This window comes from Dromiciops gliroides, chromosome 2 (assembly GCF_019393635.1).
Source record: "Dromiciops gliroides isolate mDroGli1 chromosome 2, mDroGli1.pri, whole genome shotgun sequence".
Taxonomy (NCBI): domain Eukaryota; kingdom Metazoa; phylum Chordata; class Mammalia; order Microbiotheria; family Microbiotheriidae; genus Dromiciops; species Dromiciops gliroides.
The window spans coordinates 561,175,244-561,189,497 of NC_057862.1; the positions used below are offsets into that span (position 1 = coordinate 561,175,244).

At 39.9% G+C, this 14,254-nt stretch overlaps 1 protein-coding gene across 1 annotated transcript in view; it reads left to right on the plus strand.

The window, feature by feature from the left end:
- Positions 1-14,254, plus strand: part of SNX5 (sorting nexin 5) — a 48,709-nt gene that overhangs the window by 18,068 nt on the left and 16,387 nt on the right. Inside the window, exons 2-4 of the mRNA XM_043983244.1 lie at positions 10,483-10,587; positions 10,819-10,929; positions 12,280-12,401. Coding sequence (XP_043839179.1) covers positions 10,483-10,587; positions 10,819-10,929; positions 12,280-12,401 — 338 coding nt within the window. The remainder of the gene's footprint in view (positions 1-10,482; positions 10,588-10,818; positions 10,930-12,279; positions 12,402-14,254) is intronic.

The following is a 14,254-nucleotide window of genomic DNA, read 5'->3' on the forward strand; positions in this document are numbered from 1 at the left end:
TTGAGAATGGAACTTGGTGGGGTAGAGGTGTAGAGCTTCTGAGACCCTGTGAAAGGATTAGATTTTGAGGTGTGTTATATGGAAAGACCTGCTGCTTTTGGCCTTTCAAGCATTGGTGATATTGTGCAAATGAGGCTATAATGATCACGATATACTGAGATAAAGGGAGAATTCTATGGGAAGCTCTAAACCTTGTTCAAACTATAAACCTTTAGTCACCTGATCTAGTCTTGAGACCTACAGTTTTGGGCCCTAGCCTACAATTCCCTAGGGGCCTTCCCTCCACTAGCTAGAATCAGCACTAGCCCCCAGATCCAGGCTCATTTTCCCTTTCTTCCAATGCTTAGCTCTGACCAGGTAAAACACTATACAGATAGACTAGACTTTACTGGTGTAGGGAGATGAGGCCTGTCGAGAGGGGGCTGAACTTCCTGACCCAGCAGGACTGCCCCTCAATAGAGCTGGCTTGCCTTGCTGTCTTGTGAGTTCCCTTTTATTGGAATAGTTTTAGAAACCTAATTAAGCACATACTTATTAATAGGTCAAGAGCCTAACCTCACTATTCTTGTGTACCATACTCCTGCCAGGTATAATGTAGAAGGTTTGAAATCATGAATAATTCAATTCAAAAGCATCTTTTATATATATATATATATTTTTTTTTTTTTTGGGTTGAGGCAATTGGGGTTAAGTGATTTGCCCAAGTTCACACAGCTAGTAAGTGTCAAGTGTCTGAGGCTGGATTTGAACTCAGGTCCTCCTGACTCCAGGGCCTGTGCTCTATCCACTGCACCACCTAGCAGCCCCTATTTATATTTTAAGATAAATTTTTGTTGATATGTTCTGTTTTTACATCATCTGCAATTCTCACTGTATGCTTCCTGTCACCCCCTCCCAGAGAACTTTCTTTTTTTTTTTAAAGATTTTTTTTTTAAGAATGAGAAAGGAAAAAAAATTGCAAAACTAAGCAACACATCAGAAAAGTATGATGTAATAATCAATGTTCCACACCCATGATTCCTAGCCTCTGCAAAGAGGAAATGTGGGGTAGTGTCTTCTCATAGCTTTTCTTTGGGGCTAACCTTAGTCATTAATTTTGTAGCAAAGTAAGAAGTTTTGTGTAGCAGTCATTTTTCTTCCTTAAAGCTTTTTTTTTTTGGTGAGGCAATTGGGGTTAAGTGACTTGCCCAGGGTCACACAGCTAGTAAGTGTTAAGTGTCTGAGGCTGGATTCCAACTCAGGTCCTCCTGAATCCAGGGCTGGTGCTCTATCCACTGCACTACCTAGCTGCCCCTGCAGTCATTTTTCTTAAACTTGACCATTCCCTGTATATTTGTGCTGACTTGGATCTTTTTGATTAATGCATTTATTCCACGAATGGTCATCCCTCTTAAAGAGGAAGGAAGTGTTTTATTAGAAGTATGCCTATGCTAGAGCCAGCTGTGACAAGCAAGAAGGTCTCTGACCTCTTTAGCCTAATTTTCATTTTGCAGGAAGTTACTATCAAATCTGAAATCAGGTGACCATGTGACTAACAGTCATATGGCAGTAGTAAATCCGTGCCAAAACTTGGAAACAGCTAGGAGGAAACCAGAATCCAACTTGAAATAAAGGAATCCAAAAGAGACACATCCAGGTCTATTATTCTAATATTGAAGTTGATTGTTGAAGCTTTTGTTAAAAATTAGTGTCCTGAAGCAAATATTAAGGAAATTTGGCTGTGTTTGAACAAGATACCTTTTGTGAGTGGTAACCAGATAAGCTTGAGGAAAATTTGAAGTTCCTTGCCAGGAAAACTTGTTAGATGCATCAGGATTTGTTCTGTGGTTTCTAGGTCTTCTCTCTCTCTCTCTTTTTTTTTTTTTTTTGGTGAGGCAATGGGGGTTAAGTGACTTGCCCAGGGTCACACAGCTAGTAAGTGTCAAGTGTCTGAGGCCGGATTTGAACTCAGGTCCTCCTGAATCTAGGGCTGGTGCTCTATCCACTGTGCCACCTAGCTGCCCCTCTAGGTCTTCTCAAAGAACCACTTAATAAATATATCTCACTGAGTTTGTCTTCCTATCTTAATATATTTCTGTCTCACTAAACAACAGAATTGGAAAGTAGACTGCTAAAGGAGAGAGGGGAGAGTAATAGAATATAAGACCTGAATTGGAAGGGACTGCAGAGCTTAGAATTCAGCCCATGCCACTCCCTCTCCAGCTGGATGACCTCCAGGGATGAGGTGCTCCCTTTTTGTTGAGGCAGCCCATTCCACTTTTGGACAGCTGTGATTGTTAGGAAGTTTTCCCTTCTTTTGATGCCTCTGCAATTTCCACCTATTGTTCCTCGTTCTGCCCTCTGGGGCTGGATGGAACTGGCATGATCCCTCTTCTGCAGGATAGCCTTTCAAATACTTGGGCTAATAGGAGCCTTCTCCAACCCCCCCCCCCCCCATGCCCATAGGATTTACGCTAAGCTAGGCTTCCCCTGTTTCTTTAACCACTAGTTGTTCAATTTCTAGGCTTCACTATCCTACTTATCCCTTCTATTCAGTGACCTTTTTGATGTCATGACACCCAGAGCTGAACGTGGTATTCTAGATGTAGCTTTAAGCAGTTAAATGTAGTTGGCAAACATCCGTTGGGGAATGGCTGAACAAGTTGTAGTACATGAATGTAATGGAATACTACTGTACTGAGCATTTTCCATAATGCATCTTTTGGAATTGTCTTGGATCATTGTATTGCTGAGAGGAGCTAAGTCTATCACAGTTGATCATCACACGGTGTTGCTGTTATAATGTACAATGTTCTCCTGCTTCTGCTCACTTCACTCAGCATCAGTTCATGTAAGTCTTTCCAGGTTTTTTTGAAATCTGCTCTCCACATCCAGAAAAAGAACTATGTTGTCTGAATACAGATAAAAGCATACTATTTTCACTTTTTTTTGTTGTTTCTTCCTTGTGGTTTTTCCCTTTTGTTCTGATTCTTTCACAACATGACTAATGTGGAAATATATTTAATATGATTGTAATGTATTACCTATATCAGGCTGCTTGCTGGCTTTGGGAGGGGGGAGGGAAAAGAGGGAGGGAGGAACTCAAAATCTCACAAAAATGAATGTTGAAAACTACATGTAATTGGAAAAAACATAAAATGGTATTTAAAAATTATTAAAAATATATTAAAATATGATTGGCAGAAGAGAGTTGATTGAAGTCTTCTGCATTATTAGAGTCTTTCAGTAACTGCACATTTATTCACATCTATTTTAAGAATCAAAATAAAAAATGAGTAATTGAGGATTTTAAACTCCAATTTCCTAAATTCTCTCAACTTTTAAGATGAAGGATTTTGAAATAGTGGAAATCTGCTTACTGTGTTTTCCTCCTTTGTTATTTATCTCAGTTTGTGTACATGTGCATATACACAGTTATATGAAATTTCTGGCATTTAGACAAGGAATGTGTTATATTGAAGTGCTGCTAAATTAGTTTCTTAATGCCCATTTGTATAACATGCTTAATGGCCAGAGAGAGCAACTTTGCTTTTGTTGTTCAGTCATGTCCAGCTCTTTTTGATCCCATTTGGAGTTTTCTTGGCAAAGATATTGAAGTGCTCTGCTATTTTCCTCGTCCAGTTCATTTGACAGATGAAGAAACTGAGGCAAACAGGATTAAGTGATTTGCCCAAGTTCACACAGCTAGTAAGGCCAGATTTGAACCCAGAAAGATGAGTCTTCTTGACTTCAGGCCCAGGCACTCTATCCACTTTGCCAACTAGCTTTGCTTTAGGAATTAATAAATGGCTAGATAGTACTTTTCATGTCTTTAAATACAACAGAGTAAAGGTGCTTTCATGAAGCTTCTCAACAAGTTGCTATAAAGGGTCTGCTGTGTTCCAGGTACTGTTAGGTGCTGGAAAAAAAAAAAAAGACAAAAATGAAATGGTGCCTGCTTTCGTGCCCTGAGATAATTTAGCCCCTGTGGGGTTAGGGGAAGTGAAACGTGCACAGAAACCCAAATTCAAAATATAGATGAGGTAATTTCCAGGGGGTGGCACTAGGAACTAGTGGGTCAGAAGAGACTTCCTAAAGATGATGTTTGAGTTGGTATTTGAGGCATTCCCCAGGTAGAGGTGAGGGAGGAAGTATGTTTGAGGGACCAAGCACTTTGTAGCCTGGACAGTGGCATGTCACGTACAAAGAACAGCAGGTTGGCCAGTTGGGATGGATTGTAGAGTGTGTGAGAGTAATGTGCAGGGAGGGGCAGCTAGGTGGCGCAGTGGATAGAGCACTGGCCCTGGAATCAGGAGTACCTGAGTTCAAATCCGGCCTCAGACACTTAACACTTACTAGCTGTGTGACCTTGGGCAAGTCACTTAACCCCAATTGCCTTAAAAAAAAGGCAAAAAAAAAAAAGAGTAACGTGCAGGGGCAGCTAGGTGGTGTAGTGGATAAAGCACCAGCCCTGGATTCAGGAGCACCTGAGTTCAAATCCAGCCTCAGACACTTAACACTTACTAGTTGTCTGACCCTGGGCAAGTCACTTAACCCTTATTGCCCCACAAAAAAAAGAGAGAGAAAAGAACAGAAAAAGAAGCTTACCCCCCAAAAAAAGAAAGAAAATGTAATGTGCAGTAAGCCCAGAAAGGCAGGCTGGAGCCCGATTGGAAAAGACTTTAAAAACCATACAAAGGGGTTTCTATTTTATTGTGTAGGCAATAGGGAGCCACTGGGGTGGGAACTTTTTGAGTTGGTGAGTAACTTGGGTGGATCTCTGCTTTTAGGAATATTAATTATAAAATATCTGAAGGATGGCCTGAAGAGGGAGAGAGAGCAAAGAGAAAGTCATTTCAAGGGTGGGAGAGCTGTGTAAGTGGAGGAGTACATGGGTCTGAGATGTGGAGGGAGAAGTAACTAGACTTAGCATCTGTTTGTATACAGGGATAGGGGAGGTGAGGAGGCAAGGGAGATTCGGGGAAACTGGGTAACTAGAACAATGATGGTACCTTTGACACATAGGGAATTTAGGAAGGGAGAGGTGATTTTTTGGGGGGGGTGGAAATATGGAGCTCAGAATGTCTGTGAGATATCCATTTTGAAGGTATTCATTCAGTAATCAGTTGGTGATCTTGCTCTGGAGCTTGAGGGAAGGGTGTTTGTGTGTGTGTGTGTGTGTGTGTGTGTGTGTGTGTGTGTGTGTGTGTGTGTGTCCATATATAGATCTTGGAGTCATCTGCAAAGAGGTGATAGCTGAACTCATTAATTGAGAGTGCAGAGAAAGAAGAACTGGAGGGACAGAGCTCTGGGATACAAAGATGAGGATGATTGAGGAGAAACTAGACAGGTGAGAGAGCAGCATAAGGAAAACACTGGGAGCAGAGAGCACAGTAGGACAGGAATAGTGACTGAGGAAAGACATTAGGTAATTAGTGCATCATTAGTGCATCCATGCAACTTCTTTTGAGGAAGTTAGAGGCCAAAAATGAATTTGAGGTGAGAGAGTGAAGGTAAAGAGTATAAACCACTTTTTCTACAAGTTTTTCTAGGAAGGGGAGGATAGATAATAGGACTATAGCTTGTGGGGATGCTTATGGATAATGAAGAGAAAAATTCATTAGATAAGGGAGAAGTTGAAGATCAGAGAGGATTACTCCTGGAAAAGATAGGAATAGATAGGATCAAGGGCACAAGTTAGAGAGGGCTCACCTTTGTGAGAAAAGCTATTTCTTTTCTTCCTCCTCCAGAGACTGGAATAAAGGAGAGAATGATAGATAGATATGGGGTGGGGGTGAGATGTAAAATACTTTGTGGAGGGGCAGCTAGGTGGCACACTGGTCCTGGATTCAGGAGGAACTGAGTTCAAATTTCAGCCTCAGACACTTGACACTTACTAGCTGTGTGACCCTGGGCAAGTCACTTAACCCTCATTGCCCAGCAAAAAAAAAAAAAAAACCCAAACAAAAAACTACTTCTCTTCTAAGACTGTTTCTTAGAATTTACTGCACCCATGTCTTTATCTGCCTTATAATTTAGTTACCAGAACTGGTTTGTGCTTTCCAGACATTGCTTGATTCCATCCTTTTCCTTTCTGACCTCATAGCAGCACATTTTTGAGGTGTTGGACGAACATAGGAGGTTTTCTGTAAAAGACCCCATGTTTAGTCTCTAGTTGGGGCAGCTGGGTGGCACAGTGGATAGAGCATGGGCCCTGAAGTTGGAAGGACCTGAGTCTCACCTCAGACACTCACTAGCTATGTGACCCTGGGCAAGTCACTTAGCTCCAATTGCCTTAAACATCTGGGGCCATCTCCAGTTGTCCTGAAATGTATCTTGCCACTGGACTGGAGGAGAGTGAGGTTGGTGACCTTGCACATAGCCCTCCCTCACTTAAATTTAATTCACTGCTAAGTCATGACATTAACTCCTGAGGTCATGGTCCACTTGGAGAATGAAGGACAAAAAACAATTTCTAGTTTATTTCAGCCTTGAAACCCACCCTTTTTCCTCCCTCCCTTTATTTTAATTTTTTATTTTTTGGTGGTATCACATTCTGTGATTCTTAGATCTGTCTTCTCAAGCCTTCTGTGGGTCCTTGTTGATCTCTTAATCAAGAAATCCCTGAGAACTTTACTTCCAAACTTGCTACTACCTTCCTAGTCCCCTTCAAAGAATACTGGTTTTCTCATCAACTGTTTCTGATTGTCCTAATCAGAATGCCAACTGGAGTACTTGCTCCCCATACCTAGAATTCTCTAGAATTCCCCCAAAGTTGACTTAGCCCTATCCTTTCTCTTTTTCAGAAGACAGACAGATTCCTTTTCTAAGTGTATACTTAACTCAGTGGTTTGCATTCCTAACCTATACTTATCTCTTATTTTGCATATCATATGGTTTCTACTACTTTAACAAGGCTAAATTGACTTAGCAGAAAAGACTAGTATCACAAAGCATTTAAAGTAGTAAGCCTCTGAGGTTTCAGTTTAAAAAATAATTTATACAGCCTTTCATGTCACAAGATGGCTTCCCATTCTTCCTCTGGGTTGTTCAGAGAGACTTACTTTATACTGCACCACAGGGGAAAAACTGGCACCTGTAAACTCAGTGTAATGTAGAATCAGGTGTGATATGACTTGCTACTGTATTTTTTCCATGTGGTTTGTCTGTTGTACTTCATTTCACATAAGAAAAACAAACTCTAAGTCAGGAAATAACCTATATCCTTAGTCTTATAAAGACTATGTCACAACTTCTCTATTACCCCTTCATAGCGTCTCATGTTTCTCCCTTTTCTCCTCTGACTCCACTATGCTGATGCAGGCCGTTAGCACCTTCCATATTCACTTACATGTTCCATTGCAATAATCTGCAGGTTGGTCTCTCTGCCTCAAGTCTCTCCCCACTCCAGCCCATCTTCCATTCAGCTGTCAAATTGATCTTCCTAAAGTGCAGGTCTCACCACCTTACCGCTACTTACTACTCCCTCCTATTCAGTAAATTCCAGTGGCTCCCTTGTGCCTCCAGGATCAAATATAAAATCCTCTTGGTTTCCATAGCTTTTCATAACATACCCCCACCCCTGAACACTTACAGTCTTCTGACACTTGACTCCCTTCCAGGAAGTGTGTGGTGTAGTGACCCTGACCTCCTTGCTGTTCTTTGCATGTGATGTTCCATCTCCAGACTCCAAGCATTTTCACTGGCTGTTCTCCCATACCTGGCATGCTCTCTACACATCTTGGCCTCACTGTTTCTCTTGCTTTTCCTTCCTCAGCTAAAGTTCCACCTTTAGTAAGAAACCTTTCACATTCTTTCTTAATCTTAAGCCTTCCCTCTGAGACTCCTCTCAATTGGTCCTGCATAGAGCTGTTTGTACTAGTCTCCCCCAAAGACTGAGATCATTGAGAGCAGGGACTGTACTTTTTGCTTTTCTTTGTATCCCCAGAGTTTAGCACAGGGCCTGACACATAGTAATAAATGCTAATTGACTCTAGTCTTAGGGAGCCAGAAGTAGGAAGGAAGCATGTATGTGTTTTTGTTTTGTTTTGTTTTGGTGGAGCAATGATGGTTAAGTGACTTGCCCAGGGTCACACAGCTAGTAAGTGTTAAGTGTCTGAGGCCGGATTTGAACTCAGGTACTCCTGGATCCAGGGCCGGTGCTTTATTCACTGTGCCACCTAGCTGCCGCTGGAAGCATGTGTGTGTAAACATTTTGAATCTGTATTCTTCCTAATATAAGCTTTGTTTGACATTTTACTCAAATGCTTTTCTAAGTTAATTGATTTTTGCCTTATGAAATGAAAGGAGACTGGGTGTCTTTAAAGTCATTTAGTTTGACCCCTACCTAACAATTATAGATGAGGAGAGTGAAGTCCAGAATAGTGAAGTAATAATCAGGTTTAAAGGAAGGGGTAAGTAGCCAAATCTAGTTTAGATCTCAGGTTCCTGGATTCCATTAAGAGTATATTCTCCACTTTACCACATAATCACACCTCTTATTCTGAACATCTTGGGGGAACCCTGAAACTCAAACTTACTTTTTTAACCCATTTAATCAAATTTGAGTTACAGGTGAATTATTGGTTTGCCATTGGTTTGCCATGGACTTCTGTCTTCACTTTGCTTCTAAGGTCCTAACCTGCCTATTTAATAAAGAGCGTTTTAGGGATTAGTTGGTTTTAGTGACTAAATTGTAAGGGGAAAAAAATCTTTAAAAAAAATGTCAGTAATTTCATATATCACAATTTAAAATGTTCAGCCATTTTCTAGTCGGTGGACTTCTCCTTTTTGTTGTTGGTTTTAACCTTAATGGGAGTCTATGCCCAGTAGTGGTCAACGAAACAAACAGTATAATGACTACTCTCATTTCACAGTTTTACTAGCAGTATATGTTTGCTTGTTTTCCCACAGTTTCTGAAACATGGTGTGTTTTTTAAAACATGGTTCAAATTGAGGATGATAATAGAAAAGCAAATTAAAACAACTGTGGTTTTGCCATCCCCCAGTAGAGAAGTGGTTACAGGATAGGAACAGTTCTCAAAAGAACTAAAAACAATTAACAACTATGTGGAAGAATCCCCCAAATCACTAATAAGAGAACTGAAAGTCAAAATAACTGATGTCCTACTTCATATCCTGTAAATTGGCAAAGAAGACAAAAGAAGGCAATTGGATGGAGTATTTTTGAAGGGACAGGCATTGTAGTGACAACAAATTAGTGTAATCATTATGGAAAGTAATTTGGAATTATGCGTAGATTATACTGCTACGAATATACTCTAAAGGAGGCACTAACAAAAGACAGCTCCTCGTGCACCAATATATCAGTAGCAATATTTTTGTGAAGGATTAGAAGCCAAATAGATGCCCATCAATTGGGAAATGGCTGATCAAATTGTGGTCCAATGAGTGTAATGGAATGCAGCTGTGTCATAAGAAATGGTGGGAAATGGAGTAAGCAGATGCAGGAAAACATGCACAATGACTATAGCAAGTGTAACGATTGGAATAACGCCACCTGCTGGAGACTTACTGTAGAAGAGTTCCGCCCATGAAGCAAAGGTCTTTGAGGGCAAGACCAGGAGTCTTTTCTTTGGCATCAGGAAATGACGCAGGCTAGTGGGAGGAGGAAGGAAGAGACTGGCGCTCAGTCTCAGGATCTTTCCTTTGGACTCTAGTGGAGAGCGGAGCTAGAAATGTGCTCTCCCTTTGATAGGAATCTAGGCCTTTTTCTCTCTCTTTACCAAATTCTTATTCTCCTTAATAAATGTTTAAAAGTCTAACTCTTGCTAAAGCTTATAATTTATTGGCGACCTCTCATTAGATATTTTAGACAGTTTAGCTAGAATTTTAGTTCTTAACACAAGTAAATGGAAAGACAACCACAAAATGCCTGAAACCAAATGTAAAATTAGAAAGAATTAACTTGGCCCCAGAGAAGACTTATAAGAAGCCTCCCCTTCCCTCCACTTTGCAGAGATCAAGATTGACAGATGTGGAACACTATAAAATGTCAGATTTTTAAAAATGGTTCTTCTGAATCTTTTAAAATTTGTTGTTATAAAGGATGGCTCAGGGACAGGGAAGGAAAGGAATACAGTGGGAAATCTAACAACATAAAAGTAAAATACCAATGTATCCTTCAGTTGGAGAGGGTGGTAGATGGATATCAGAAAGCCCTTACCACAATCCTCCATTTAAAAAAGGGGGTCCCAGGGCAGCCATCTTATCACTACCTACCCTGCTATGGGTCTTCGTAACGTTCCTCCACACCTGGTTTTCTCCTCCCTTTTTATGTGTTGTTTCCCCCTATTAGATTATGAGCCCCTCAAAGTTAGAGATTGTCTTTTGCCTTTCTTTGTACCTCAGTTACTTAACATAATGCTTGGCACATAGTAGATATTTAATAAATATGTCTTGAATGAACGGGGAAAATATTTTTCCTCATACTGTATAAGTTGTCAAAGATGACAAATTGAAGATTACCTCTTTGTTTTCTAGATGAGATCTGTGTCTGTGGACCTGAATGTTGATCCTTCACTCCAGATTGATATCCCTGATGCCCTCAGTGAAAGAGATAAGGTCAAGTTTACAGTGCATACAAAGGTAATTTTATTTATTGAGTGAAGGGGGAGGTGGTAAGAAAGGCTATAAAGCTAGGTTATGTTTATTTTGTACCCTTTTTTGGGGTACCCTTTTGATAGATATAAAAAGATCCATGAATTTTTTTGGATTGTGGGTAAGGGAAAGATAGCATGTTATTCTCAATCTGTTGGTAATGGTCTGTATTTACTTGAAATTGATGGTTGTCTCTCAACCTTTTTTCTTCCTTTATAGACCACCCTGTCCGTTTTTCAGAGTCCAGAATTTTCTGTTACAAGACAGCATGAAGACTTTGTGTGGCTGCATGACACCCTTATTGAAACCGAAGAATATGCAGGACTCATTGTAAGAGCTTAGGCTTTAAAGAGGCAAATTGTTTTCTGCTACGATGCTTCCTTTTTCTGTTATTGCATGCTTTCTTTGAAATAACCTTTTCTCTTCTTTAATACAACTAAAATTTGTTGTAGTATTTTTCAGTTTTTTCATAATAAAATTGTCATTTGTCCATTTAAATGATATGAGATAATCCTGACCAACCTGTCAAGTGGTTGTGATTTTGCAAAATGCCATCAGAGTTATAAAATGAGCATTATTTTCCCCTTTGGTCTTAGACTCTGCTTATAGTAGAATTGGCTGCAAGCAGTTCACTAATAAAGTTTTTCTAAAATTTGTTTCATTTTTATCCCCTGGCCTTTCTTTAGCATGAGCTCAGTAGAATAAGGACTTGTGCAGAACAACCCAACCACAAATGTTTGTCCTTACTATTATAATAGGACAGGACATGTGCTTCTTAATATTTATTGTGGTACTCTGTTCATGGTCTCTGTTCTATTTTTCCTGTAGTTCTTCGTTTTTTGTACCCACGACTTGTGGTTTGATGGTTAAAGGACTACTGAGTGCAATTTGACCTGCCCAGAAGTCGATAAAAGTAAATGGTTTCTCAGCCTAAATGGTGAATCCTAGCTGACAATTTAATCCTAGTTGGCAGTTGAACCTGTGAATAGGGGTGTCCACTTGGCCAAAACTTAAAGCACTTTTCAAAACAAGCCAAAACATTCCTGTGAAGTCCCTTTGTTTGAAAACTAGAAATCATTTCTAGTTTTAATGATGACTCAGTGATGGCTGCACTTTTGAAAATATTGAACACTGGGAATGTAAATGCTTGTTTAAGCAGGATAAAAACTGTTGTACCCTGGGATCCCATTTTCTCTTTTAGTCAGTGACAATGTACCAGCTGGCTCTAATATTCAAATGAGTAAATTAAAGAACAGACATATTTCCTTTTTAATTTGTTTGAAGGACTAGAGTAAGTAAACTGAAATGCTTGCCTAGGACAGGCGTTCTCCCCCCACCCAAAGTGTTACATATAAATATTGTTGGTACTAAAGAAACAGAAGGCTCTTATGTAATGGGGAGATCCCACAGATTTTTGTCTGAGTTACTAATAGGGGATGAGGTGGAGTGAGATTTGCCCTGGCTACTTGGTCTGCTGTTATCCTCTGAGGAGATACTGCAGCTGTTTTTTTGTTGTGCTTCTAAATATTGCCCATTCTTCTTCTAGAGCTGACTGACCTTGGGATGGGGTAATAGAATACAGAAGGGAAAATGGAATCTTTAAATATGACCCAAAATAGCATTTCTTAAAAATCTTTTTTAATGTCATAGTCAATATGATTAATATTGTGTTGAATGCAGATACCACCGGCTCCTACAAAGCCTGACTTTGATGGCCCCAGAGAAAAGATGCAGAAATTGGGCGAAGGGGAAGGCTCTATGACAAAAGAAGAATTTGCAAAAATGAAGCAAGAACTAGAAGCGTAAGTGTAGTATTTTGGAAGGTGACTTCTGGTTTATTGTCTCCCTTCACAGGTGACAGAAAGAGGCTGGGGAATAGATGTAGATAATGTATTCAGTGCCTGCTGGCTTTATGTGAATGTATGCTATTATCTACTCACTGATAGCATTGGTAGAAAAGTTACTGGTGGAGAAGATTTCATAGACCTTCTCATCTAATGCTTTCACTTCATAGAGGAGGAAACAGGCTCAGAGAAGGGAGTGTGAGCTATCTAACGTTACCCAGGAGCATGGCTGGGATATAAGCCCAGCCTTAGCAGTAGACCACCTTTCCATCTCAGAACCTAAAGAAGTGCTTCCTTTGTTCTGTCCTTGTTAATTGTTAGTTGGTTGCATAGAAGAAGAGCTTTTGCCTCATCATTATATTATCCTACAACTATTCCTTTTCACTGTGCCTTATAACACCCACTTAAAGTCCTAAGTCAAATGGGACATGGGAGGGGCAGAGAGCCAAGGACAGAACTTGAGGAAACACTTCCTCTTTGCCTTTCCTCCTCTGCATTTAGAAATTTACTCTCCTTTCCGAATTCTTTCTTTGGCTTTATTTATACTCTTCTGCTTTCGCGGTTCTCTTCCTGTATTTGACTTTTCTCTGGCTCCTCCTTCTCCCCTTATCCTAAATAAAGGCATTATTGCCTCAGTCTTCATTTCTGTGCCCAGGACTGACCTGCGTTTTTAGTAACGCATGTCTTCTTTCTAGCTACTCATTCAGCACGCCAACACTGATTGCTGTGTTTATTCCTCGTGATTTGTCCATTTCTGTCAGTGCTTCATGCATTGTCTGTATCATGTAAAACCTTGGTGTCATCCCATGTTTCTTCCTTCATCTCCCCATTGTTGCTAAGTCTTCTTTACCACTTTGGCATCTCTTAAATCTGTGCCTCCCTGTTGTTACCCCTCCTGACTGTACTCCTGGACTACTGCGGCAGTATAAGCAGAGTCCCATTTTTAGACTCTCTTGTCCAGGCTATCTTGCTCACCAGTGCCAGAACATTTTTCCGAATGCTACGTTCTGATCATGGCTTCCCGTTGTTTGCCAGACAAAAGAGTTATTCCACAGTCTGGCTTCAGCCTACCTGCTTAGTCTTCTCTCATTACACCCATTCACAGACCATATGTTCCAAAGCAACTGGACTATTCATTGTTCCACAGTCATCTCATACTTTTTAGACTTTGGGCCTTTTCTTATGTTCTCTAAACATGGGATGTCCTACTTTGAAATATTCACTTATTGAGTTACTAAGTGTTTACTCATGAAGTTTTCCCTCATGGCTTCTACCCAGTTGGAAGTTATCTTCTCTCTTTGAACCTTCATAACATTTTTTTGTACCATTGATCATTCAGGTTTTATATTCTTATATTTGTGTACATGTCTTATCTCCCTGGGTTATCTCCTCACAGGCAAGTACCATGTCTTATTTGTCTTTGAATATCTGTCAAAATGCTTCTTTGCACATTACAGCCATTCAATAGATGAGAGAATGAATTGAGTTATTCCTAGTCTTATTTTAAGTTCTCCAACCCTCTGTTGTACAATTTTTATTTGTAAGATGTTAGATCTGGACTAGTTATTTCAGATTTACTTTGCCATGGTAGAAATACATTTGTCAGTAAACATCCAATTAGATTGTAAACTTTTAAAACTTGGGGCCATATTTGCTACAATTTTAAATTTCTTCCAAACCCCATCTTCCCTATACACACATACAGAGTAGGTATATATTTTGCTTGTATGTGAATGGGTACGCAAACACCAGTAAATTTTTATTACCCTAAGAATATTCTTAAAATTTTTAGAATAGTTAAAAAAAATAAT